The 27,893-nt window shown below is 37.2% G+C and overlaps 2 protein-coding genes across 2 annotated transcripts; both read left to right on the top strand.

Moving 5' to 3' along the window:
• The first annotated feature begins 589 nt into the window (after positions 1-589).
• LOC131940471 (fibroblast growth factor receptor 4) lies at positions 590-23,395 on the top strand. Its single transcript, XM_059299132.1, has 11 exons — positions 590-641; positions 838-1,066; positions 8,478-8,664; positions 10,403-10,557; positions 12,211-12,340; positions 17,241-17,404; positions 18,340-18,469; positions 19,440-19,553; positions 20,908-21,001; positions 21,611-21,750; positions 22,217-23,395. The coding sequence occupies exons 3-11, from the start codon at positions 8,502-8,504 to the stop codon at positions 22,246-22,248; spliced, it is 1,122 nt and encodes a 373-aa protein (XP_059155115.1). The 5' UTR covers positions 590-641; positions 838-1,066; positions 8,478-8,501; the 3' UTR covers positions 22,249-23,395.
• A 1,662-nt stretch (positions 23,396-25,057) lies between these two features.
• On the top strand, positions 25,058-25,435 carry LOC131940470 (uncharacterized). Its single transcript, XM_059299131.1, has one exon. It carries the CDS (start codon positions 25,058-25,060, stop codon positions 25,433-25,435), a length of 378 nt encoding a protein of 125 aa, XP_059155114.1.
• The last annotated feature ends 2,458 nt before the right edge of the window (positions 25,436-27,893 follow it).

Genomic DNA, 27,893 nt, shown 5'->3' with positions numbered 1-27,893 from the left:
AGACCATCACTGGGAGAAAAAAAAATTAAATGGTGCTTTCCATCCTCAAGGCCATCACATGGAAAAAAAGGCGTGAAATTCAAGTTTTGATGTAGAAGAAACCCACAATGAAAATTTTAATACTCAGGCCTCTTGGATACTACAAGTTTTCACCCAGTAGTCAATTAAATGATAAACAACTTAACTGCTTGCATATTATTTCATTACCAGTATTCGAGAATTATTTTAATCAATAGATATTATCAATATAAACTCTCGAATATGTTAGTGCACAAATTTCTGTTCTTTTTTTTTTTAAAGCCAACACCAAAATCATGTTACAATTTGGCAATAGGAAAGTGGCCAGATAAAAAAAAACGTTAGCGAGAAAGTTCTATCAATCAATTCGTCTGCTCCGAGATTATTTAAGTCTCGTCTCGGTCAGGCTAACTTCTCTCACCTTGAAGGCAATCAGCTCTTTACCGTCTGCTACCCCCACACGCTTTTGCTTATCGCCACTGTGAAAAGACATGATTCCTTCCCCCTGGAACTTTTTTTTAATATCACGTGACTTGTTTTTCTACCTATTGCATTTGGCAGCTTCTCGGTATAGCGAAGGAGGGATGTGAGAAAGCAAAAAGGAGGTGGAGAAAAAAAAACAGGTAGATCTAGCTTTAAAATATTATTTGATTGAATTTTCTCAGAAAACTAAAAAATGTATTTGTTTATTAATTTGAACGTTTATATTTAATATACAAATATATGTTTCTAATATAATTTCGATGTCGAAATAATATTTCTGATATTAATTCGATTTTTTTAAAATGTTTAAAAATTAATTACCTTCTTTTTTTTTAGACGAGTTACCGTTCCTGTGTGATGAGTTATCGTTCCTGGCGCGGCTAAATCTAGAGAACTAGTAACACAGTGTAGCTGGAACTTGTACAGTGTGAAAATATTGTTCTATATATTTATCTAAACATGCCCTGTGTGTTCCCCTGCAAGCTACTCATGTCACGATGTAGGAGGCGAGTTTCATAGAGCAGGGTTGGCTACTTGCTGTAGAGGGATTTTATTTCAGTACTTGGTGAGTATGAAGACGTCTTTTTAATCATTTATACTAAATCATAGACTATCGTTTTGCTCTGTTTAAGCATTTTATTTCATTACATGGGGAGTATACTCGGAGTATGAAGACGTCTTTTTATTTTATTTATACTAAATCATAAACTATAGTTTTGTTCTGTTTAAGGACTTTATTTCAGTACGTCGTGAGTATGAAGACGTCTTTTTAATAATTTTATTTATACTAAATTATAGACTATCGTTTTGTTCTGTTTAAACATTTTGTTTCAGTACATGTTGAGTATGAAGACGTCTTTTTAATTATTTCATCTATACTAAATCATAGACTATCGTTTTGTTCTGTTTAAGGATTTTATTTCAGTATATCTTAAGTAATTAAAATAAGATGCTAAGCTTGTTGTATTTTAACCTGAAATGTGTTTAATACTGCTACCTTGTGTATATGTGTGTGTGTGGAAGGGGAGGGGGTGTATAGTGAGGGTTTACTTTCAGTTGCGAATAAAACAGACGTAGTAGAGATCTTATGTTATTTCCGCTATGTCATTTTATTTGAGGTGTGGCTAGCTGTCTGTGTAATTGCCAAAAACAATTTGACGAGTACTCTTTAAACCTGGGTAAGTTCAAGAGCGTTTAATTATTATCTAATTCGCTACTCAAACCCGAACTCTCTAGCTAAGAAATAATTTTTTTTAAACGTGTACATGTATATTGTATGTCGTTGGTCGTATGTTTTTAATGTTGATTGTTTTCGTCTTGTTTGTTTTAAATTAGCTGCCTTAATCCTTGTTATCTTAAGCGTTGTTTATCATTTTCTAATGTTATTAAATCAGTATTTAAAAATCACTCATTTATATTCTGCATTTTGGAAACTGGAATTCATTACTATGCAGTAATAAAAATGGAAAGTTGTTAATCTTAGATAACATATTTAGGAACAGTTTATTTTTAATTGATTTATTCTACTTTTAAAAGCAATAATTGTTTAGTTTGTGTTAGTTTTTAAAAAAACAAAGTATTGAAGGATGTTGTAAACGGAATATGCTCCAACGGGAGTTGTAAATTAAGACGAACAAGAAGAATTTTTTTTTTAATCGTATGTATCTTTCAGACGTGTGCTAATCAAAACGCAGAAAAGATAGATAAAATGGTTAGGGTTGAAGATTGTGACCGAAAGAGTAAGGTCAGTTATGGGATAAGTTTAGCTCTAAGCTTAAAGGAAGTAACTTTTTATTATGCTATTATGTTACACGATTACCGTTTAAAAAAAATGGAATATTAGATGGGTGGATCTTACATTGATATGGATTTGCATATTGTCATTTTATGTCAATTCGATAATCATCGTTTATTTTCGGTAAGCTTCGGTTAACTTGCCAATATTTCAGATGTAAGTTATTTTTATCTCATCAACATGTTTGCCAGTTGTTGGATAAATTGAATTAGATTGTCTGCCAAAATATTGTTGTTTTTTTTTTTTTTTTAATGAAACAAATTTATACGTTCTTGACCCTAAATGTATTTTTTAATAATAATGTAATAATTGATCTGGGAACCAACCAAACCTGACATCTTTGAAATCACAGCAGACGACTACAAAAACAGGAAACGCATCGGCGGGTCTGCTAGGGGTTGTTCGCTTTTTGTTTTCGCGGCAAAACAAGCAGAAGTGAAACCCGAGTTCCCTTGAGTTGTCTCCCCTGACACGTCATAATAAACCACTTCAAGGGCGGTAAATGTGAAAACATTTTTTTTTTGTATCCTCATAAAATAATTTTCGCCAAATAACATCGCAATTACAGGAGAGTATGGGAGGGTGGGGGGAAGGCTGTTTGTGAAATTAAGAATTTTTTATTTCAGTATTTCTCTGAGCACGTGCCTTGCCGTTAGGATAGTCAGACTAACTGTGAGCATTCAGGAAGATTTAAATATGTACATTCTTTACCTTTGTGGACTGTGTTCCGATTCGTTCTCCACATTGAAACAGCTTCACCTAAGCGGTTACTCTCAGTCAGGTTTGTTTAACAACAGCGTATACTTAAAAATTTAAAAACAAAATGCGACAAATATTAAACTTTGTTTTTAAAGTTAAATTAGCTCCCTTTTATAATTGAAAGTCAACATAGAGAATTATCACGTTAATCTGTTTATTTGACCTTGGAATTCGAAGGGTCAACACTATCGACACCGTTTTCATTTTTTCCGATTTTAATCAGGAGCGCATTAGAGCTGGGTGGACTCAAAGACACCCAAGAGACGCAAGCGCGGGAACCACCAAGACTTTCTGAGGAGTTCTACAGTTGTTATAACATTGGTGTACGCTTAGTATAGAAACCCGATAGCTGGGGATAGCAGCTCATCTAGGAGAGACAACTCCAAAAAAAATAACTGCTGCCTTGTAGTTTGTTCTTGGTTGGACAAAGGCTAAGGAAGCAAATCCAAAAAGAAAAGCAGGCTGAAATCGGAGTCAATTGCCTCAATGGCGTGTAACAAGTTAACAAGTAATTCTTAATTGTGTTGGAAGAAGTATAGGAAAATCAGCTTCGTGTACTATATTTGTGCCGTCCTATTCATCGTTTACTAAGGATTATCTACTTTTTAAATCGTTTAATTTAGAATTTAAAAACTTTCACTTCGCCCTTTTTTTTACATTGCAAACGAATATAGACTAAAGTATGAAGCATATTTAGACGTGTAGTTTTAAAAATCCTTGTCTCTAGGCTAGGTGTATGTTGTGAATCAGCTTTTCTTGAAACTCACAAAGTGAGGTCAAAATAACAGCAGAAGGATAGTTAAACCTATCGGCGTTATAGGCAGCCCTTTATCAAAGTTACATACTAAAAATCTTCTTCCAATTTTGCCCCATCCCCTGCCCATCGTACTTACAATTCAGCCCCCACCCCTCCCTTATGTACTTACAATTCAGCCCCCCCCCCTGCCTTATGTACTTAAAATTCAGCCCCCACCCCCTGTCCTGTTTATCTACAATTCAGCCCCTATCCCTGCCCAGTGTACTTACAATTCAGATAATTTTTAATCTAATTAAACATTAAATTAATCATTCAAATGTAATTAAAAGATTATTAATAAAAGGGGAGATAACAAGGTTAAATTATATCGATTGCTCTATCAGCTATTCGACGATGATGAACTGTTTTTTTTTTTTCTTTTCTGGCTGGGTGATTTTTAGATTCTAAGCTACTGATCGGGTTTTTAACAAGACATATTAGTTGTATGTGGTATTAATTAATTTGGAAGGAATTACTAAAACGTAGAAAATAAAACAAATATTAAAACACTAGAATAATAATAAGCTTTTAAATGAAGATAAATATAATCTGGAAGAGATGTTATTATTGTTATGTTCGACCAATGCTCATGATAGAGAAATGGTTTAATGGATAAAAAGTAATGTAAACTATGGCATTCCCTAACAGCCAGTGATGAAAAAGTAAGTTTTATATATAGGTAAAATAATAGTTCAGTATATAAAACTTTACAAAACTGAGGCAAAAAAAAAAAAAAAAAAAAAAAAAAAAAAAAAAAAAAATGCTCATGAAAGCACATAGTTATAATTTTCTTATTTTAAGTGCATTTAAACGTTTATTGTCATAAAGTTATTTTATATTTTGTTTCCACCAGCTATACAATATTTACCATACCCACTAGCTCATGAACTTAACAGGAAAAAGGTATTTTTAGAATTGATTTCCATCCCTAAAACCTTCACAAGGAAATAATGTTTTTAAAAAAGCTAGGGGTTTTTTTTCACCCATAAGACCAGGGGTCTCCAAACTTTTCAGCCCGAGGGCCGCATTAACTATAAAATATCAGGTCGGGGGCCAGAGTTTCTTCTAGGAAGTTCTTCGAGTTGGCGAATCTCTCCCCCCCCCCCCCACCCACAAGAACGTCTACCCCCCCCCCCCCTCCCTCCCCCCAAAAAAGTATAATTTATATAGAAATATATACACATTTCTGAAAGAAACACTGTCGGGGGGGTGGGGGGGGGCAGACAACGCACTCGAGGTCCAAGTATGTTCTCAAATTGTTGTTCACATATTTTATTCTTGAAAATGTTCCGAAATTTGAAAGGTACTTTGATGCAAAAGTTTTTAAATTAGGAAAGTCTTCCTTTGGCAAAAACTTATTTAAAAACCTTATAAAAACCCACCCGCCCTACTTTGAACTTGTTTCAAAGAAGGTCATTTGCTTGCAATTCAATGACCTCCAGCTGTAGTTCATCTGGGAAACTGGCCACATTTGCTTCAAATGGGTTTTGAAACCGTCTCACTTCTTCTGCCTTTGAATCCAAGTCAGAAAACCGCCACTGAAACTGAAGCTGGAGGTCCTTGATGATCTCATATGCAAATGACTAAGCTGTTGCTTTAGCCATGAAGACCCTGTACTGCTGAAAGTGTGTCAAGTTTTTGGCCTGTACTTGTTCCAAAAACAAGATCCGTTTGGATCTGAAGGCCTTTAAGTGGGTGTATAGAACAGAAACTAGATTTTACTTTCCTTGTAGTTTTAGGTTCAGAAAATTTATAGGACTAGTTATGACTGCAGCAAAGGTCAATGTCTATACCCACTCTTCATCAGACATTAATGGCTGTGGCTTGCCTTTACTTTCCAATAAGGCACCCATTTCCCTGCTTAACTTAAATGCTCTGCTCAGAACTTTCCCACAATTTAGCCACCTTACTGTTGTTTAATATGGTAAATGCTGCGTTTCTGTGTTTAATATGGTAAATGCTGCGTTTCTGTGTTTGCATCTTTCAACTATCTATGGTTAAGCCCATGTGGCTTTATTATATTCACCATCTTCACCACAGGATTCAGTACACTACCAATGTCCATATATTTAGCAAACAAAGCTTGCTGGTGAATAATACAGTGCAGGAACACTGGTTGTAAAATGTTTTTCTCATTCGCTTGTCCAACTAAGCCTTTCTTTATGCCACTTATGTACTTTCCTCCATCAACATTCAGCTGAGGTTAGTCCAGTCCAAGTTATAATCGCATTTTTAAAACTCATTGAATATAACCTCTCCGGTAAAAGTGGCATACATGCTATGTAGGGAAGACAGCTCTTGTGTTATGTTCATGTCTTCATTCACACCTCTAATGAACACAAGCATTTGAGAGGTGGAACAGCTAATCCATTGCAATTGAAAAAATGGCGTTACTTGCTTGCATTTTTAGCTATTTGAGTCACGATGTTTTCACCAATGTCTGCAACACGGCGGGCAATGGTAGTTGCACCCAAAGCCACATTTTCAAATTGTTTTGAATGTTCTTGGCAAAGTTCTTCAGCCTCCTCCAACAAAAATCTTTTCCGTGGGCAAAAAGATCTACGCGGGCCGGATGAGAGGTCCTCGCGGGCCGCATACGGCCCGCGGGCCGTAGTTTGGAGACCCCTGCATAAGACCATCACAGAGAGAAAAATAAAATTAAAAGGTGTTTTCCATCCACAAAGCCATTACATGGAAAAAATGTAAAAAAAAAATATTGTTTTTCAGTCATAAGACCAACACACAGTTTTTAAAAGTTTTTTTTTTACCCATAGGACCATCAAAAGGATAAATTCCTATGAAATTCTATATTTTAAATGGTGCTTTCCATCCCCAAGGCCATCACGGGGGGGGGGGGGGAGGGAACTGTTTATAAAATGTTATATTTTCCAGCCATAACACAATTGTGTGGAAAAAGTCTAAAAAAAGTTTAGTTTTCCAGCCATAAACCATCACATAGAAAAAAGTCTTTAAAAAGTTTAGTTTTCCAGCCATAAACAACCACATGTAAACGTGTCTTTTAAAAAGTTTAGTTTTCCAGCCATAAACAACCACATGTAAAAATGTCTTTTAAAAAGTTTAGTTTTCCAGCCATATACAACCACATGTAAAAATGTCTTTTAAAAAGTTTAGTTTTCCAGCCATAAACCACCACATGGAAAAAAGTCTTTAAAAAAGTTTAGTTTTCCAGCCATAAATCACCACATGGAAAAAAGTCTAAAAAAAGTTTAGTTTTCCAGCCATAAACCACCACATGGAAATAAGTCTTTAAAAAGTTTAGTTTTCCAGCCATGAACCACCACATGGAAAAAAGTCTAAAAAGTTTAGTTTTCCAGCCATAAACCACCACATGGAAAAATGTCTTTTAAAAAGTTTAGTTTTCCAGCCATGAACCACAACATGGAAAAATGTATTTTAAAAAGTTTAGTTTTCCAGCCATAAACCACCACATGGAAAAAAGTCTAAAAAAGTTTTGTTTTCCAGCCATAAACCACCACATGGAAAAAAGTCTAAAAAAAAGTTAAGTTTTCCAGCCACAAACCACCACATGGAAAAATGTCTTTTAAAAAGTTTAGTTTTCCAGCCATAAACCACCATTTGGAAAAATGTCTTTTAAAAAGTTAAGTTTTCCAGCCATAAACCACCACATGGAAAAATGTCTTTTAAAAAGTTTAGTTTTCCAGCCATAAACCACCATTTGGAAAAATGTCTTTTAAAAAGTTTAGTTTTCCAGCCATAAACAACCACATGGAAAAAAGTCTAAAAAAAGTTTAGTTTTCCAGCCATAAACCACCACATGGAAAAAAGTCTAAAAAAGTTTAGTTTTCCAGCCATAAACCACCACATGGAAATAAGTCTTTTAAAAAGTCTCGTTTTCCAGCCATGAACCACCACATGGAAAAAAGTCTAAAAAGTTTAGTTTTCCAGCCATAAACCACCACATGGAAAAAAGTCTAAAAAAAGTTTAGTTTTCCAGCCATAAACCACCACATGGAAAAAAGTCTAAAAAAAGTTTAGTTTTCCAGCCATAAACCACCACATGGAAATAAGTCTTTAAAAAGTTTAGTTTTCCAGCCATGAACCACCACATGGAAAAAAGTCTAAAAAGTTTAGTTTTCCAGCCATAAACCACCACATGGAAAAATGTCTTTTAAAAAGTTTAGTTTTCCAGCCATAAACCACCACATGGAAAAAAAGTCTTTAAAAAGTTTAGTTTTCCAGCCATAAACCACCACATGGAAATAAGTCTTTAAAAAGTTTAGTTTTCCAGCCATGAACCACCACATGGAAAAAAGTCTAAAAAAGTTTAGTTTTCCAGCCACAAACCACCACATGGGAAAAATGTCTTTTAAAAAGTTTAGTTTTCCAGCCATAAACCACCACATGGAAAAATGTCTTTTAAAAAGTTTAGTTTTCCAGCCATAAACCACCATTTGGAAAAATGTCTTTTAAAAAGTTTAGTTTTCCAGCCATAAACCACCACATGGGAAAAATGTCTTTTAAAAAGTTTAGTTTTCCAGCCATAAACCACCACATGGAAAAAAAAAATTCAAAAAATAGTTCTATTCTCCAGCCATAATACAATCACGTGGGAAAAAAAATGTTTTCAAACGTTTTGTTTTCCAGCCCCAGCCTCTGGACCATCAGAGGATGAAGGTAAACCGCTTGACCCAGGTCTCGACTATCTTCGTGCTGTTCATCACCTTATCCACCGTCGCCCCTAAAGACTGTCGTAAACCCGTCAGGACCGGCACCAAATGCAACCCACGGAGGGAGAAGTCTGGCCGGAAGTCTAGGAGCCCTTTAAAAAACGGTGGGTGGGGTGTTTCTGGTGTGTGTTTGTGTGTATAGGTTTGGATGTGTGTGTGGTTGTGTGTATATGTTTGGATGTGTGTGTGTTTGTGTGTATATGTTTGGATGTGTGTGTTTGTGGTGTGTATATGTGTTTGTGTGCGTGTTGTGTGTTTGAGTCTGTGTGTTTGTATCTGTTGTATTTATGCGTGCGTGTATTTGTGTTTGTGTATACGTGTATGTGTTTGTGTGAGTGTTTGTGTCTTAATGTCTGTGTGTGTGTTTGGGTGTTGGTTTTTGTGTGTGTGTTCGTGTGTGTATGTTTGTGTATATGTGCTTGCATGTGTGGGTGTGTGTGTTCGTAAGTGTGTATTCGTATAAGTCCGATTGTTTCCATTAATCGATGTATTGTTTTTTCCTGATTTTTACTATTTGCTTGAGAATTAAACACAACCAATTTTTAAAAATTGTGATGTAAGTACAACAGACAAAAAAAACATTGAAAACTGTAGAAACTACTCCATGTTGTTTTTTTCCTTAACTAGACAACCGAATGCAGTGGACACTGGCTAATGTCCATGAAAACGACCATTTAAACGGTAATTAATTACAGTGTCAGAGGGAGGCTACCTGGTCACGTGATCAGTTATTTATGGCTTTAGAATAAATCCAGGTAGACAAAGAGCCTGGAACTGGTCGTCTGGTGAAGAACCAGTTCTGGAACTATTCTTGTCCCTTTCATCGTGTTTCAGGCATTTCAGTTTCAGCTGTGTGTTTCTGCTAATGTGTGTTTCGGCTAATGTGTGTTGCGGCTAATGTTTCTTTACCTCAAAGAAAGCGGGATGTAGTTCTGGATGATGATAAACACGGGAAGCTGAGACAGGATGTTCAATGAGATAGGGCAGTGTGGCCATCAGCAAACCTTACAGTTTCACACACTTTTGTCACCCCACACTTCATTAAAATTGTTTACGCGAATTCAAGTTCCAGAAAAAAATGTTGATCAAAATGTCTAAAATCGTTCCTTGAGCACCCATCTATGTATTCTCTACAATTGCAAACTTTTTTTTACACCTGTACTTAGGTTCTAATTGTCAGAGTTCATAGCACCTGATTAGGTTGTTTTAGGCTCTGCCCCCCCCCCCCCCCTAAGAGATGCCTGGAAGAAACTCTTCTAATAAAGTGTTGAATTAAATTTTTTTGGCACTTACTGTTCTAAGTACAACGGGTTAACAAAAGTGTAACAAAAACCTTGTTATTGTTTCGGGAACAAGATTTGATGTAGAAAGATGCTCTTCATCCCAACCATCTCGAATATAAAATCGAAGTAGAAAAACCAACCAAGTAAAAACTTAACACTTAACATACAAGGAAAAACCCCGAAATTTTTTGCACGCTCAGCAAGATTTGGCTCGCTTATATCGTTAAAAAAAAATTGGAATATTTTTACGCTGCAGAACACCCGAAACGATTTACCCGCAAACTTTTTCTGCAACGAATATTTATTTTATCACTGGTTTCCGATTAACTTCATTTTTTTTTCGCGGTTTTATTTTTATATAAATATTAAAATTGAAAAAAAAAGATATAACTCGCGCTTAAGAGAAATAAAATGTTATCTTTATGGTTGTCGTTTCGTTTTTGATTATCTAACAGGGTAATAAAAAAATTTTTTTAGGATCTATCGTACTTTTTTTTAATCTAATGTATAGTTTTTATTTATTTATTGGATTTGACGATTTTTTAAAATTTACTTTTAGTGGCGCCATATTGGGAGAGGAAACCTCCAAAAGACAGGAATATCGACGCGAGAGAAGGCTCTGACGTCACGTTATACTGCAATATCAAGGGGTCGCCCGACCCAGATTTCCATTGGCTGATGAATGGCAGGAAGCTGAGAGCAAAAAAAAGCAAAGTGAGTAGGGTTTGTGTATATAGGGTTCAGTGTTGGAGGGTCATTCAAAGTAGGGTTCGTGTATATAGAGTTCAGTGTTGGAGGGAGGGTCATTCAAAGTAGGGTTCGTGTATATAGGGTTCAGTGTTGGAGGGTCATTCAAAGTAGGGTTCGTGTATATAGGGTTCAGTGTTGGAGGGAGGGTCATTCAAAGTAGGGTTCGTGTATATAGGGTTCAGTGTTGGAGGGTCATTCAAAGTAGGGTTCGTGTATATAGAGTTCAGTGTTGGAGGGAGGGTCATTCAAAGTAGGGTTCGTGTATATAGGGTTCAGTGATGGAGGGTCATTCAAAGTAGGGATCGTTTATAAGGGGTCATACATAAATGACATCACGCTTTTTTTTACGATTACCCCCCTCCCCACCCCTAAAATGACGTCACCCCTCAGCCTAAAATCCCCCCCCCCCCTTGAATTTTTCTTAAAACATCGATATTTTTTTTTCCAAAATCTAGTCTGAACTCTGTCCACATAGAGTATTTTCAACAATTCCTATTACAGTTTATTAAAACAGTTTTCTAAAACGCGAAATTACGGCTAAAACTCGTTTTCCAACATTGCTTTTTTAAATGCAACCCCCCACCCCTCCCTCCCCTCAACACACGCCGTCACAAAATTTCGGACCCCCCCCCCCCCCCCCAAGAGTTTGACGTCATTTATTAACGACCCTAAAGGTTTCAGTCAGTGTTTCTTCCAGACTTTTTTCTCCGGGGGGGGGGGGGGCACTTGAAATTTCCGGGGGGCGGGGGGGGGGGTGGCGATAGTCTTTCTTCGGGGGGGGGGGGGGCAGACACTGTTAAAAGTATATATTATCTATATAAATTTAATTTCGCTGGGGGAGGGGGCGGTAGACTTTCTTCCCACCCCGAAGAGATGCCTGGAAGAAACTCTGGTTTCAGTGTTGGAGGTTCAATAAACATAGGGTTCATGTATACCTTGAGTAAAGTGTTGGAAGGTCAATCTAGGGTTCGTGTACACCTATAGCATTGCTGTGTTTGGTGTTGGAGATTTGATCCCGGTATGGCTTATATGGTCAAGGCAAGGGTCAGGTACAACTTGAGTCAGGATTAGTGTTGGGATTATAAGGCTTTGATTATAGCCATGGCTAGAGTTAGAGCCTGGTGTTAGCGTTAGGCATCATGGATATCGATGCTAGCAAAACACTAGAAACGATACTATCCACCAGGATATCGATGCTGGCAAAACACTAGCATCGATACTCCCCACCAGCTTGTACTCTAGCAAGTGAGTAGACCACGATACTTCTACAGTGCGGTGAAAAGACAGAACAGTCATTCTACTTTCAAATTGTCAAAAGGGCAAGTAAAGTAGAGTTCATCTGTTTCTGTGATTTCGGCATATGAAGGAATAGTGTGGTCAGCACTATGCCCAGCCGCCTTTATTTTCCCTTACGTGAGATAGGTACCCATCAGCGCTAGGTGGACTCAGGGATGTTCTACTGACTTGAACATTTAATCCGGTGTCTTGTTTTATTGTGTTCCCAGTTTAATTTCGAATGTTCTCACATTTAATCCGATGTCTTCTTTTATTGTGTTCCCAGTTTAAGTTCGCACGTTCTCACATTTAAACCGGTGTCTTGTTTTATTGTGTTCCCAGTTTCTGTTCAGACAGCACAAATCTAAACTGGTGATAAGGAACGTCACTCTCAATGATTCCACGGATTACTCGTGTGTGGCTGAGAACAAATTTGGACAGCTGAATCACACGTTTAACCTGAGGGTCTTAGGTGAGTGAACTTTGAACTTTGGACAGCTGAATCACACGTTTAACCTGATGGTCTTAGGTGAGTGAACTTTGGACAACTAAACTATACGTTCAACTTGAGGGTGTTAGGTGAGTGAACTTTGAACTTTGGACAGCTGAAGCATACGTTTAACTTGAGGGTCTTAGGTGAGTGAACTTTGAACTTTGGACACCTGAATCACACGTTTAACCTGAGGGTCTTAGGTGAGTGAACTTTGGACAACTAAACTATACGTTCAACTTGAGGGTGTTAGGTGAGTGAACTTTGAACTTTGGACAGCTGAAGCATACGTTTAACTTGATGGTCTTAGGTGAGTGAACTTTGGACACCTGAATCACACGTTTAACCTGATGGTCTTAGGTGAGTGAACTTTGAACTTTGGACACCTGAATCACACGTTTAACCTGATGGTCTTAGGTGAGTGAACTTTGAACTTTGGACAGCTGAATCACACGTTTAACCTGATGGTCTTAGGTGAGTGAACTTTGAACTTTGGACACCTGAATCACACGTTTAACCTGATGGTCTTAGGTGAGTGAACTTTGAACTTTGGACAACTAAACTATACGTTTAGCTTGAGGGTGTTAGGTGAGTGAACAGCTATAAACTATACGTTTAACTTGATATACTAAACGTTTAACCTAAGGGTCTTCGGTGAGTGAACTTTGAATTTTGGACGGTTGAACTATACGTTTAACCTGATGAACTATATGAGAGTGTTATGTGAATGAACTTTGAATTTCGAATAGCTGAAGTATACGTTCAGCCTGAGCGCGTTAAACGAATGATCTTAGAAGGTTGAATTTTGGGCAAATGAATTAAACTCTTAACTTGTGGGTGTATGGTGAAAGGTTTTAAAAAATTTAATTTCAGACAGCTGAACCATACGTTAAAGCTTTGAATGTTAGGTGGGTGGGCTTTCTGTTAAATTTTTGAAAACTGAGCTATACGTTTAGGTTTAGTTAGGTAAATGAGCTTAAGGTAGCTCCATTTTGTAGACCCCATTCTAAATCTGTTGACAACTTCATCATAAATTTAACCTAAGGGATTTTATTTCCATTAATGCCTTGCTCTTGAGCTCCATCTTAGTAGCTCAGATAGCTTAACAATACTCTCAACTTAAGCTCTCTAGCTGCGTATACTCAACGCTGAGCTTATTTGTCACGTGCTCTGTTATACCGATCCTGAATTGTACGCTAGAAGAGGTGGTTTCGTGTGAGTAGACAAAATTATGAAACCCTACTCAGAGGCTTAAGGACCCTTCCCGGGCCCGGGGACAAACTTTCGATTTGCACCGCCCCCCCCCCCCCCCCCCTCGAACTTTTTGCACCCCCCTCGAACTTTTCATTTGCACACACCCCCCATCAAACTTTCTATTTGCATACCCCCCTCGAACTTTTCATTTGCACCCCCCCCCCTCAAAATTTCAATTTGGCGCCCCCCCCCCCCTAAGGTCGTCGCCCGGGGACATATGTCCCCCCACCCCCCACCCCACTCGCTACGCCTTTGACCCTACTTTAAGTACTCACGGTCTAGGAATCCATACCTTTAGTACTCACGGTCTAGGAATCTATACCTTTAGTACTCACGGTCTAGGAATCCATACCTTAAGTACTCACGGTCTATGAATCCATACCTTTAGTACTCACTGTTTAGGAATCCATACTTTTAGTACTCACGGTCTAGGAATCCATACCTTTAGTACTCACGGTCTAGGAATTCATACCTTTAGTACTCACGCTCTAGGAATCCATACCTTAAGTACTCACGGTCTAGGAATCCATACCTTTAGTACTCACGGTCTAGGAATCCATACCTTTAGTACTCATGGTCTAGGAATCCATACCTTTAGTACTCACGATCTAGGAATCCATACCGTATATACCACGGTCTAGGAATCCATACCTTTAGTACTCACGGTCTAGGAATCCATACCTTTAGTACTCACGGTCTAGAAACCCATACCTTTAGTACTCACGGTCTAGCAGTTGAAAAACATGAATCGTAAATTTAATCTGAGTGGAAGACAGATGGTGTGATTAGAAGATAACACTTTTTCAGCAGTGTTGTTTGGAAAGTGTTAGAGGTTAGAGTTAGGACTAGCGTTAAAAGTGGGTCGTAGTGTTAGGGTGAAGAGTCAGATTAAAATAGTCAGGCTTTTTGTTTACTTACAGGTTTTACCATAAAAAAAATAATATTTTTATGGTAAACCTTTGATTTATTCATGTTCTGAAGATAACCCTTGAATACGTGATTGATTTAATCATGAAAAGCAGTGATGCTCAATTTTTCTCATTCCATATACCACTGTCAGTCAGGAAATTATAATTGGAAACTTTTATAATTTAGCGTAGGGTTAAAGAAAAAAAATAGTCGGGTACTTTTTATTTAAAATATTGTCATGGACTTTCCTATACAAACACACCCACCTACGGAGTCTGATAAATCCCAGTTTAAGAACCCTTGATCTAAAGTTACCTACCTACGCTGTCTATGCGGTGGGTGTTAACATTAATTTTAAAAAAAAAACCTTCACAGTTTGAAAGGGGGGAGGCTGGATGCAGAGTTTCTCCCAGACATTTAAGAAACGAGATGGAATTTATATAGAAAACATATACTTTTACCAGTGTCCGCCCCCCCCCCCCCAATTTCCCCCCCCCCCCCCCCCCCCCGAAAATATCAAGTGCCCCCCCCCCCCCCCCGGAGAAAAAAGTCTTGAAGAAACACCGGCTGGATGTTTTAATACAAACGAAAGAAACACCTTAAACGAAATGGAAAGAAAATTTTGTACCCAACATGGAGTCGAAAAAAAAATGGAGGTCAACCCCCTATGCTTGTCAAGGTCGAGATTTTAGATTTAATATGCGGCTGGAAATTCCCGTTGATATATTTAGCTCTGTGGATTTGAACGATTTTTATTTTTGCCGTGTAGATCTACTTCTAGACTTCTATGTGAAAACCTTCAGTGAGTGTTGTTTTATGTGGTGGGTGGGGGGAGTCATTTTTTTTTCTATTTTCCTTTCTACGTCTTTCTTGTTTAACCGATTTTATAACTAAATCACTTAATGCCTTTACTTTTTTTTTTTTTGGAGCAAAACCACAGTATTCGTTGTTTTATTGATGGAGCAAAATAGTTCTTTTATCTTTTATGTTAATTAAGTAATGTTACGAATTATTATATCTTTTTTTTCATAAATATTACGAAATTATTTTATCATCGTTTTTTATTAATATGAAGAATGGTGGGCATTATTTTGTATCTGTATTTTTTAAATAAAACTTTAGAATCTTTATTAAATTTGCGTATTTTTGTGCTAAAATGTACTTTTTGGTTTGGCAAAATCAAATAAATGTATGTTTTATTATAGATAAGTACGATTAGGGTTATGTATTTGATAATAGCGGATATGTTGGTGTACCAATTATTATTTGTTGTGTTAGTTTTTTTTTAAGTAATCGGGAGGTTAGAATTGTCCGAAGCATATAGTCTAGACAGTCTATGTTCTTCACATGTGTGTTAGCTATAATTAGGGTCAACCAGTTTTATAAAACAAAGCAGGTTTTATTTATTTTTTATAAAAGGTCGCACATCAACTTTTCTTGACGTGATTCGAACCTGGCACTGTTTTTCAACAAGCCAGGACCTTATCACGGGACCAGACAGGGCGCAGACGCACTGCACTTAAGGAACCGGGTGAAATCTACCCGAAAGTTTTACACCCAAGATCAGCCAGCTTTGGGGGGGGGGGGGTGAAGTGAAAAAAAAAACAAGAAAAAAACTTTTGTTATGTAAACAAAACACAGTTTTATGGCCGGGAGATAAGACACGTCGGGGTCGCCGTGTGCAGGTGAGAGAACTGCACGCGCAAGGTCAGGTCATGCTGACCTGGTACCTGGAAAACCTGCCCACATTCTAGTGTTATTGCGATCACCCATCCTCTTGTTTTAAAATGTAAAAAAGTTCTCACAAAACATTATTTACAAGTGTTTAGAAAAATGTGTTAACATTCTTAGAGTTTGTTTTGGAGCATGGTGATCATACGCAATATATATAATATATATATATATATATATATATATATATATATATATATATATATATATATGTGTGTGTGTGTGTGTGTGTGTGTGTGTGTGTGTGTGTGTGTGTGTGTGTGTGTGTGTGTTTTTATGTGTATGTGTGTGTGTGTGAGGGAAAGGGGCACTTAAAACTTCTTGGGAGGCGCACTTAAATTTCCGAATGGCGGGTAGGGTAGAGTGATTAAAGTAAATATTTTCTACATAATTTCTTTCTATTCTGTTCCGGGAGGGGTGGTGGGATGTGAAGGAGAGAGGACTGACAAGTCTTTGAGCCTATTTCTCAGAACATATCCCTAAAGTTCTATAAACTTTTTCCAGAGAACATGTCCCTAAAGTTCCATAAACTTGTTCCAGAGAACATCGCCTTAAAGTTCTATAAACTTTTTCAAGAGAACATGTCCCTAAAGTTCTATAAACTTGTTCCAGAGAACATGTCCCTAAAGTTCCATAAACTTATTCCAGAGAACACGTCCACATGTCCCTAAAGCTCCATAAACTTGTTCCAGAGAACATGCCACTAAAGTTCTCTAAATTTGTTCCAGAGAACATGTCCCTAAAGTTCTCTAAACTTGTTCCAGAAAACATGTCTCTAAAGCTCTATAAACTTGTTCCAGAGAACATTTCCCTAACGTTCTCTAAACTTGTTCCAGAGAACATGTCCCTAAAGTTCCATAAACTTGTTCCAGAGAACATGTCCCTAAAGTTCCATAAACTTGTTCCAGAGAACATGTCCCTAAAGTTCTATAAACTTGTTCCAGAGAACATGTCCCTAAAGTTCTAAAGTTCTATAAACTTGTTCCAGAGAACATGCCCCTGAACGACATAGAGATCGTGACACGACCAGAGAACCAGACGGCCTTGATTGGGGACACGGTCATCTTCATGTGTAGGTCAGACGACTGGCCCATACCGACAGTCACCTGGACATGTAAGAGAGACAGTCAGGTCATGTACCAGGTCTTGAAGGTTGGTCTCATTACTTCAGCATCATCTTGTCACGTTCATGCTCAAGACGCATAGGGCAGGTGAAGCAGAGTTTATCTGAGTTTATGAATGTGCCATACAAGGGATAAATTGGTCAGCGCATGTGCCTCGTTGCTTTTGTTCCCTAACGTGAGTCATGTACTCATCAGTGCTGGGCGGACTCAGGGACGTCTTACAGACTCGAGCCCGGGGATCCGAACTCGACTTTCGGGTTAGTAGTCGTGAGCTCTACCATCCGACCAAGTCTTTTCCAGTCTCAAGTGTTAGGGCAAAAAAATTTGCGAAATATGGGAATTAGTCCATTTTGTGAAATGCAAATATAGGCTACGCCAGAAGGCGGCCTAATGTAAATTTTTAAGGCAACAACCACACTGTACATGTTAATGCTAAGTTAAAGATTGACTTGTGTTACGTGAAGTAAATAATAATATATTATTCGATGTAATGGTGCGAAACTTCTTAAAAATATTTCGCTTTTCTTCTTTCCTTTTGAATTGTTCAGAGTACATACATGTTATTGATCAAATTGATCAGTGTGTGAGAGATCCTGGGGGGGGGGGGGGAGGGAGAGGTGCTTATAAAAGTTAAGGGATGGGAGTACTAGATGGGGGTTGAGCATGAAATAGAGAATATTTAAAACAAAATATTTTGCCATATACAGTAGGTCCCTACACCCATTTATTTTTTTTAACTCTAAATAAAGTCAGATTCTTAATTTCACTTTATTAGGTGTGGGGCGTCCAAATAAAGCCATGATTTTTTTTTAATTAAAAAAGAACTAAAACTCTTAGTGTGCCTTAAATCGTAAAGTATGCATCCTAACCATCTTTTGTTTTTAAAAAAAAAAAAAAAATGTTATCCAGATGTTTTATCACCTCTGAATTTTGTACCCCTCCCTTCCCCCCCCCCCCCCCCAGACTAGTGAAAGTAACGGTGACCTGGTGTTGCCCAACGTGACCAAAGACGACCAAGGTGAATACGTCTGCACCATCGGAAACAACAAGGCTCACAAAACGTTCACAGCCACGCTCAGAGTTATCGCGCTTGGTGAGTGTTTTTAAAAAAGTAGAGTTGTCTTTCTTTACAACTTAACGACCCTTGTAATAAAAATGTGTTTCGGTGCGTCATTTTTTAGCGCAATTTCATTTTCCCTTAAAATAAGAAAGTTTGAAATTTGAGTGCAGTGTTCTAATTTAATTATCGATCTGTTTGCATGATTAAAAAAATAAAAATAAAAAAGATTTTCCTTGTCAGAATTAAAATAATGTGTCGTATGCCTACAGACGAAGTGTATATTTTTACTGTTCAGGTGGAATTTTAACTTAATTTTGATGCAGGTGAAAATGAACCGTGATATTGTGCATGTGAAAGTTTATTTTTGTATTGTGCGTGTGAAAGTTTACTTTTATGTTATTGTGTGACACTACCTTTATGAGGTTCTTTACATTCTGTAGGCGAAGATTTAGTTTACATTATTGTGAAAGTTAACATTTTACCTGTACATGTGAAGGTTTACCTTTTTATCATGCAGGTGAAGGTTTACCTTTTTATCATGCAGGTGAAGGTTTACCTTTTTATCATGCAGGTGAAGGTTTACCTTTTTATCATGCAGGTGAAAGTTTACCTTTTTATCACGCAGGTGAAAGTTTACCTTTTTATCACGCAGGTGAAAGTTTACCTTTTTATCACGCAGGTGAAAGTTTACCTTTTTATCACGCAGGTGAAAGTTTACCTTTTTATCACGCAGGTGAAAGTTTACCTTTTTATCATGCAGGTGAAGGTTTACCTTTTTATCATGCAGGTGAAGGTTTACCTTTTTATCATGCAGGTAAAGGTTTACCTTTTTATCATGCAGGTGAAAGTTTACCTTTTTATCACGCAGGTGAAAGTTTACCTTTTTATCACGCAGGTGAAAGTTTACCTTTTTATCACGCAGGTGAAAGTTTACCTTTTTATCACGCAGGTGAAAGTTTACCTTTTTATCACGCAGGTGAAAGTTTACCTTTTTATCACGCAGGTGAAAGTTTACCTTTTGAGCCGTTGTGCTCCCTACACATGAGGCGTGAGGTGCTAGTGGACCATGAAGGAGGGTGTAAAACACGTGAACCAGTGGACATGTACTACTGCATGGGTGAGTCATGGATGAGTGGCTTTGTTAGAGACTTGACGTCACGCTCACGTTGCAGTAGTGGATTAATGGGGGTGGGGCTGAGAGGGCTGCAGTAAAGGGCCCTAGATTTTTAGGGGCCCTTAAATTTTCATTTTTATATATATATATATATATATATATATATATATATATATATATATATATATATATATATATATATATATATATATATATATATATATATATATATATATATATATATATATATATATATATATATATATAGGGGCCCCCAAACAATTTCAGCCGAGCGGCCCCGTTCGAGCTTAATCCGCCCATGTCGAGTTATTTCATTCATGACGTCATCGTGTGTTGTGACATATCGTCACTTAGAGCTGTGGTTTGATGACGTCGGAGCGGTGTTGATACTTCATGCAGGAGTATTTGAGGCTGTTGGAATAGCAAGGGTGCAATAACATATGGAGCTCTGTGGTTGAGGAATTAATGACAATATGTCATAACTTAACAAGGGGGGAGGGAGAATCATGGTCGGATGGTAGAGCAAGCAACTGCAAACCCTTAAGTCTCGAGTTCAAATCCCGTACAATCTCCAGTTCAGATGGGGGACTTACGTTAGGGAAAAGTGGAGAGGCTTGGCATAGTAGTGACAGCACTATTCCTTTATATGCGGAGGTCATAGTAACAGACTATTATATCTGGCCCTTGTGTCTTGGGTAGTATTGACTTTAAAAGAAGATGATTTCATAACTTGAAAGTTGAGCTTATGACATTTTAATGCAGAATTGAATTTAATTATGAGGGTATATTTACAATGATGAATCCATGAATCATAAAGATACTTAACTACGTAATAACCATTTGTTTTGTGCTTAGTTAGAAATTTTTTTTACATATTTTCGCCCCTTGAGTCACCGCAGCCTAGTAATGCATGACCTTGGTTCAGTGGCGTAGCGAGGTCGGGTGTCACCCGGTGCGGCACTTAATGGTGTCACCCCCCAGAGGCGCAACGACCCTTCCCGGGGACAAACTTTCAATTTTCGATTTACACCCCCCCCCCCCCCTCAAACCTTCGATTTGCACCCCCCCCCCCCCTCTCAAACTTTCAATTTGCACCCCCTCCCCACCTCTTAAAAGGCTATTTAACACTCTAATTAATCGCTCTATTAAGTGGAATTATCATTTTTCTCTATATATTTTGCTATTTTTTGCCTTGGTGTCACCCCCCTAAATGGTGTCACCCGGTGCGGTCCGCACCCCCCGCACCCCCCTCGCTACGCCCCTGCCTTGGTTCACTATAGGTTCAGGTGTTGTAATTTTTGTCCACACTTTTCTAATATGACTGTATTGCTTACAGGGTCTTGCGGCAGAAGCTACTTCACCCCTCAGCTCATCTTCTCCGCCAACAAGGACCCCAACGCCATAGAAACCTTTGCCACACAGTCTTGCAAGTAATGCTTCATTTAATACCCACGGGATCCTCAGTGTTCGGGGAGGGGGTTCTGGTGTATGACTTTAAGGGTTAGGGTTGATATCGCGATACGATTGGGGTTACTGTTGGGGTATGGTGTCAGATTTAAATCAGGATCAGATTCAGGACTTACACTGGTGCCAGGGTTTGAATGAAAATGTTTGTTTTTGGCTAACGATATCAGGATTTAATAGACTGAAAAGAGCAAAAACATCTTTGGTGTGTTGATAAATATATATATATATATATATATATATATATATATATATATTATATATATATATATATATATATATATATATATATATATATATATATATATATATATATATATATATATATATATATATATATATATATATATATATATATTACAATCCTTGACATGCATCTCTTCTTCAAAATCCCTTGCAAAATTGTAGCTGTGTCGCTTTAAAAATAAAAATAAATAAAAAACGCATATTTCATAATAATATAAACATCTTATTTTATACTAATGCTAACTAGTCAGCTTAAATTCTTAACAATGATTTAAAAAAATGTTGTATCTTCTGCACCACACACCCTCACCCTACCCCAATACGAGCAGGTGCTGTGTGGGTATAGTTGAGAGGCTGAGAATCGTGGAGTTCGAGTGCCCCTTTGGTAAGAAGAAAAAAGGATTTTTTACATTGCTCAATGGATGCCAGTGTCAAACTTGCCACACAGAAAAAAACTCAGTCCGACAAGGTAATAACGCTCTGTAGTTTTAAGTTTGAGTTTATATATATATATATATATATATATATATATATATATATATATATATATATATATATATATATGTTTGTGTGTGTGTATTGTGCGTGCTACGCGCGTGTAGGGGTGTGTGTGTGTTTAAATATATATATATATATATATATATATATATATATATATATATATATATATATATATATATATATATATATATATATATATATATATATATTTATTTCTTTATTTATTTATTTATTTATTTATTTAAACACACACACCTACACGCGCGTATATATATATATATATATATATATATATATATATATATATATATATATATATATATATATATATATATATATATATATATATATATATATATATATATATATATATATATATATATATATATATATATATATATATATATCATAATTACAATTTTGTCTTTTTTCAGATGAAAAATTATCGATTCAACAAAAAACGTAATTCAGAAACTACCATTCTGTGTTTTATTTTTCTGAAATTTTAAATTCATGTTTTAACTAGTTTAACGTGTAGCTGTGGGGTTGTTGTTATTGTTGCTTTGTTTGTTTGTTTGTTTTCAAAAATATTATTGAAGACAAAAAAAATTGAGTTGTTTTGACATAAATTTCAAAGGAGCGTTCTTGCCTCTCTTTGAAATATAAGTGGCTGAGTTATCTCCCTGATTTGCTCCGGGGATGTTTTGCACTTGTTGACCCGATGATCTTTTCTCATGGCTGAAGAAGTCTTGGTTTTACAATAGAGCCGGAAGTGACGCTATCTTCATCAAAATTATAATTTGATGTATCTACTATTATGTTGACCTATTCACAGTTGGGGGTCGTCCATAAATGACGTCACACTCATAGGGGGGAGGGGGATCCGTAATTTTGTGACGGTGTGTGATGAGGGGGAGGGGGTGGTTCATATGGTACGACGTCACACTTTTGCATTATAAAAAAGCAATGTTAGAAAACGAATTTTAGACGTTATTTCACGTTTTAGAAAACTGTTTTAATAAAGTGTAATAGGAATTGTTTAAAATACTCTATTTTGACAGAGTTCAGACAAGATTTTGCAAAAATATCGATACTTTTAAAAAAAATTCAACTTCAACTGCAATTTTGAGGGGGGTTGTAGGCTGAGGTGTGACGTCATTTTATGGTCGGGGGTCTGGCTCTTTGTGACGATGTGTGACGGAGGGGAGGGGGGGAGGTAAAAATCGTCCAAAAAAGCGTGACGTCATTTATTGATGACCCCTTTAGACATAGGCCATCATTCAGGAAAAAACCGACGACCATTTCTTCTCATCAAAAATACAATAACATTATCTACTTTACAGACAAGTATTTTTAAAGAATGAACACCCTTAACTAACAGAAGTATTTATGATGTATTTATTTATTTTTAACATAGCTTAACCAATGAGGCTCCGTAAATTAAACTTACTAGTAATGTAAGTCACGAGTAATGTTATTTTTTTTTAAAAGTTGTTCGAAGTATAGTGTAGTTGGTAGTTGTCTTAGTTGTTGTTGATTCTGATTGTATAGTAATTTCATGTATACATTATGTTTTTTAACTTGTTTTGACAAATAAACTTATATGTTTCATTCACGAAGTATTTGTTTTGTATGCGATATATATATATATATATATATATATATATATATATATATATATATATATATATATATATATATGCGTGGGTGTGTATATTTTGAGTGTACTCAGTGTATATGTAAAAACTGCAAAATGTCTGATTGAAATATTTCTTACAATATACCTATATTTTATCGAAAATGTAAGTAGCAGTGATGTGCTCATTAAAGAAAAAGTTTTTCTTCATTCTAGTTTTTGTAAAGTGTAATATCTTAAACACATGGTTTAGTATCATCATCTTTTCCCGTTAGTGCCCAAAACACATGAGATAGATGAAGTGATAGTTTGATCAGCATTATGCCCAGCAGCCCTAATTTTCCCTAGCGTGAGTTTGGTGCCTATTTGGGAAGTTTCTACTGAATTGAACCCGGATCCGAACTCACGACTTTCGGGTTAGCCATATCGCTAGGATACGCCGTCCCATAAATTTATAAATTTTTTATTAAGCAATTTCAAGTTTCGAAAAACAGTTACTTTTTTCTTTAGTTTTCAAAACTGTTTGCCGTAAAATGTGCAACTACCTCCCCCCCCCCCCCCCCCCCCCTCCCCAGCTGTGCATCGAGGATCATAGATCTGCCACATTAATGATGCATTGAATAGGATAAAAGGACTAAAGCCAACAATATGGTTACTGTTGGGCGGTTATTTAAAGGCAATCGATTGTCTCCCATTATTTAAGCATAATAAAAAAGGGAGGGAATGTAACATTAAACTTTTACATTGAAATAAATTTATTTTTTAAATTGCAAGAATATAAGTATAACAAAAAAATGTATCTTTTGTTTTAAATTTTGGAAATGAGGATTCAATGTTGATTGTAATTTCAAAGCTTTTGGTTAATTAAAATTATTATGTATTTTGAAACAGAAATAATTTACTAGTTTTAGTATTGTTTAGCATAATAAACTTTAACCCAGCAATTTATCGGTGCTAAGGAAGAGTAAGGTATATTTGTTTGTGATCTGTCACAATACTCAAATCTCAGATGAATCATGTGAGTGGTAAAATAGAAATTATTTGATTAGTTCAGTCTCTTTAAAAAATAAAGTTTTATGATTGCTTTGATTTATCCACTAAAACACTAAAACCTTCATTAAACACTTGAAAATGCGAAAAAGAAAAAAAGATACCATACCAACGACAACCCAGACTAACGGGTTTCTCTTGACATCGAGTAAATCTTTCGCCTTTTACAAAAGATTTCCACATTATGATGAGGCCATAATTTCAAGTCTATCTACGACAAGATTATTTGAGTCAAAGACGACCTGAGTTTAGAGGCGTAGCGAGGGGGGGGGGGGACACGACATAAATTATGTCCCCGGGCGAAGACCTTAGGGGCGCCAAAATGGGTTGGAAAACAAATTGAAAGTTTGAGTGGGTTGCAAATCGAAAGTTTGAGGGGGGGGGAGGGTGCAAATCGAAAGTTTGTCCCCGGGCGCCGGGAAGGGTCGCTACGCCTCTGCTTGAGTTATCACTAGGTTGACATTTTTCTAACACAACAATGTCATATGCACATAAATGCAAAAGGGTTGCACCTACTTATGATCCCCCTTACTACTCTTTTTGTTTAAAAACTGCATGAGTTTAACCCCCCGCAGTGGTCAACCCCCATATGGTCAATCACACTATAGTCAAACATCCTATGGTCAAACATCAGATGGTCAAACATCCTATGGTCAAACATCCTATGGTCAAACCCCCTATGGTCAAACACCCTATGGTCAAACATCCTATGGTCAAACATCAGATGGTCAAACATCCTATGGTCAAACATCCTATGGTCAAACCCCCTATGGTCAAACACCCTATGGTCAAACATCCTATGGTCAAACATCCTATGGTCAAACATCCTATGGTCAAACATCCTATGGTCAAACATCCTATGGTCAAACCCCCTATGGTCAAACATCCTATGGTCAAACATCCTATGGTCAAACATCCTATGGTTAAACAACCTATGGTTAAACAACCTATGGTCCCTCGATTGTAGGAAATAAAGTCACAGGAAAAAAAGTCACAGGAAAAAAAGTCACAGGAAAAAAAGTCACAGGAAAAAAAAATTCATAAAAAACGTTTTAATAACAAGCTTTTATGTAATGATGCACTAAAAAGTAGAAAATAAATTATACACTACTATTTAAATTACTATAAAGAAAATCGTGGGTCACTTTAGTACTTTAGTACCTATTGGATACCTTTACTAATATTTGAGAAGAGACCCACGCTTTTCTTTATAGTAATTTAAATAGTAGTGTATAATTTATTTTCTACTTTTGAGTGCATCATTACATAAAAGCTTGTTATTAAAACGTTTTTTATGAATTTTTTTTTTACAAGCTTTTATTTAACTCACTTCCTCTGTCTGTCGTCAGTCGTCAGTCGTCAGTCTAGACCAGGGGTCTCCAAACTTTTCAGTCCGAGGGCCGCATTAACTATCAATTTTCAGTTCGGGGGCCAGTTTCTTCCAGGCATGTCTTTGACTTTTCTGGGCAAAGTTCCTCAGCCATCACCAACAAACGTTTTTTCCGTGGACAAAAGATATATATATATATATATATATATATATATATATATATATATATATATATATATATATAGGGGTGTGAGTCCATGGAAGGGGTTATAACCCCCCCTAACCCCCCTATACTTTTTTGTAGGGGGGTGACACCATTAGGTACCTCATCGGGTGACACCCTATCTTGCTACGTCACTGCTCTAGATCTGTATAAAAGAATTAGCCTAAACCCAATACCATGCCAAGGGCATCGTAACTATAGGGACCACATAATCAGGCAACTCATCAGCCACAAGCTCACATTACCTCTTCTTCTTCTTTCTTAAACTTAGTGTTGGAAAAGATTCCCTTCAAAACAATTAAGTATACAACTGGTTATGCGCCATTTAGGTTGTTGATTCCGATTTTAGCCTGTGTTTCTTTTTCGATTTGCTTCCATAGCCTTTGGGGCAAGTGAAGTAGAGTTCACTTGTTTCTGTGACCTCGGCATATGAAGACATAGTATGGTCAGCACTATGCCCAGCCGCCTTTACTTCCCCTAACCTGAGTTAGGTACACATCAGAGTTGGGTGGACTCAAGGACGGTCTACTAAATTGAACCGGGATTCGAACTCGAGACTTATGGGTTAGTAGTCCAGCTCTCTACCGCTAGACCACTCCATCAGCCTGTTTTCAACCAAGATTAAACTACAATGCAGCAGTTGTTTGATTTTTGAGTTGTCTTTCCTAGAAGAGTGGCTGTCCCCCAGCTATCGAGCCTCATCGGCCCGAGACACTACGTCTGAACTAGGGTACATTCGACACCTGGTACTTAAGCTTAGGTGCCTTGACGTCACCAAACTTCACAACACCGTCAAGACCCATTGACTATACACAAAGAAATTCACTAACTACGACAAGACAGGAATAGACGGAACCCTGAGATGGGAGTTACCCTATACTAAGCAACGAGACTCTCATAAGAACCATTCACTATGATTCACCATCATCCCCATACCAACAACCGAAATGTACCGTTTACACAGACAAGCCAACAACAATCTCACACTACATCACAATGAACTAAAAGACAAATCCATCACCATTCTCACAGCTTTACCAGGTAGGAAACAACCTTAGCAACACTGAGCATTCACACAACACTGCACAAACCACTGCAAGCGAGCACACCTAAGCTTACCTCAACCGATAACACCAGTACCATAAACAGACACTAACCCTTACGTGTTCATATTGTGAGGTTCCAGACTCCGACTTTACAACAAAGAAACATCTAAAAGCACACGTTAAAATCTGGCATCCAATGATCCAGGTAACAACGAAGTCGGAGCCTATTGAAGAAAATAACCAAACCAGCAAGTAACATCCATCTACAAAAACTATTCCAATACCATTACATTGTTTAGGAAATAACAATCTACGTCTAGAAAAAAAAACCTCGCAGCAAAATCAATGTTTTATGAAAATATTTTATCCTATGGAGCATATAAACTAACTTGATGCGAGTTGTTGTTTTTCTAGACGTGAATAGTAATAGCGTGTGTTATCTTTTTCACACGCGGTTCATTTCCATGGTAATCATGGCGGCGTCTTTAGACGTTGTTTCCTTGCTTCCGGCTTACCTCTTTGTTCGTGAGGCCTATACATTCGGGTGACCTATGACTCACAAGAGTATCCATGTCGCAAGTCTTAGCTCGGACCTGTCAACGACAGTTTGCCCGGTCCTACTCTTGTCATAGCGTGGCGGGTCGGGTGTCAAGTGTAGGCAGTGTTTCTTCCAGACTTTTTTCTCAGGGGGGGGGGGGCACTTGAAATCTTCGGAGGGGGCGGTAAACTTTCTTCGGGGGGGGGGGGGGCGGACACTGTTAAAAGTATATATTTTCTATATAAATTTCATTTCGTTCGGGGGGGGGGGGGGGGGGGCGGTAAGAAA

This window comes from Physella acuta, unplaced genomic scaffold (genome assembly GCF_028476545.2).
Source record: "Physella acuta isolate Inbredline_101_S28 unplaced genomic scaffold, ASM2847654v3 ptg000318l, whole genome shotgun sequence".
In the NCBI taxonomy this organism is placed as follows: Eukaryota; Metazoa; Mollusca; class Gastropoda; family Physidae; genus Physella; species Physella acuta.
This window is presented reverse-complemented; position numbering and strand designations above follow the sequence as displayed.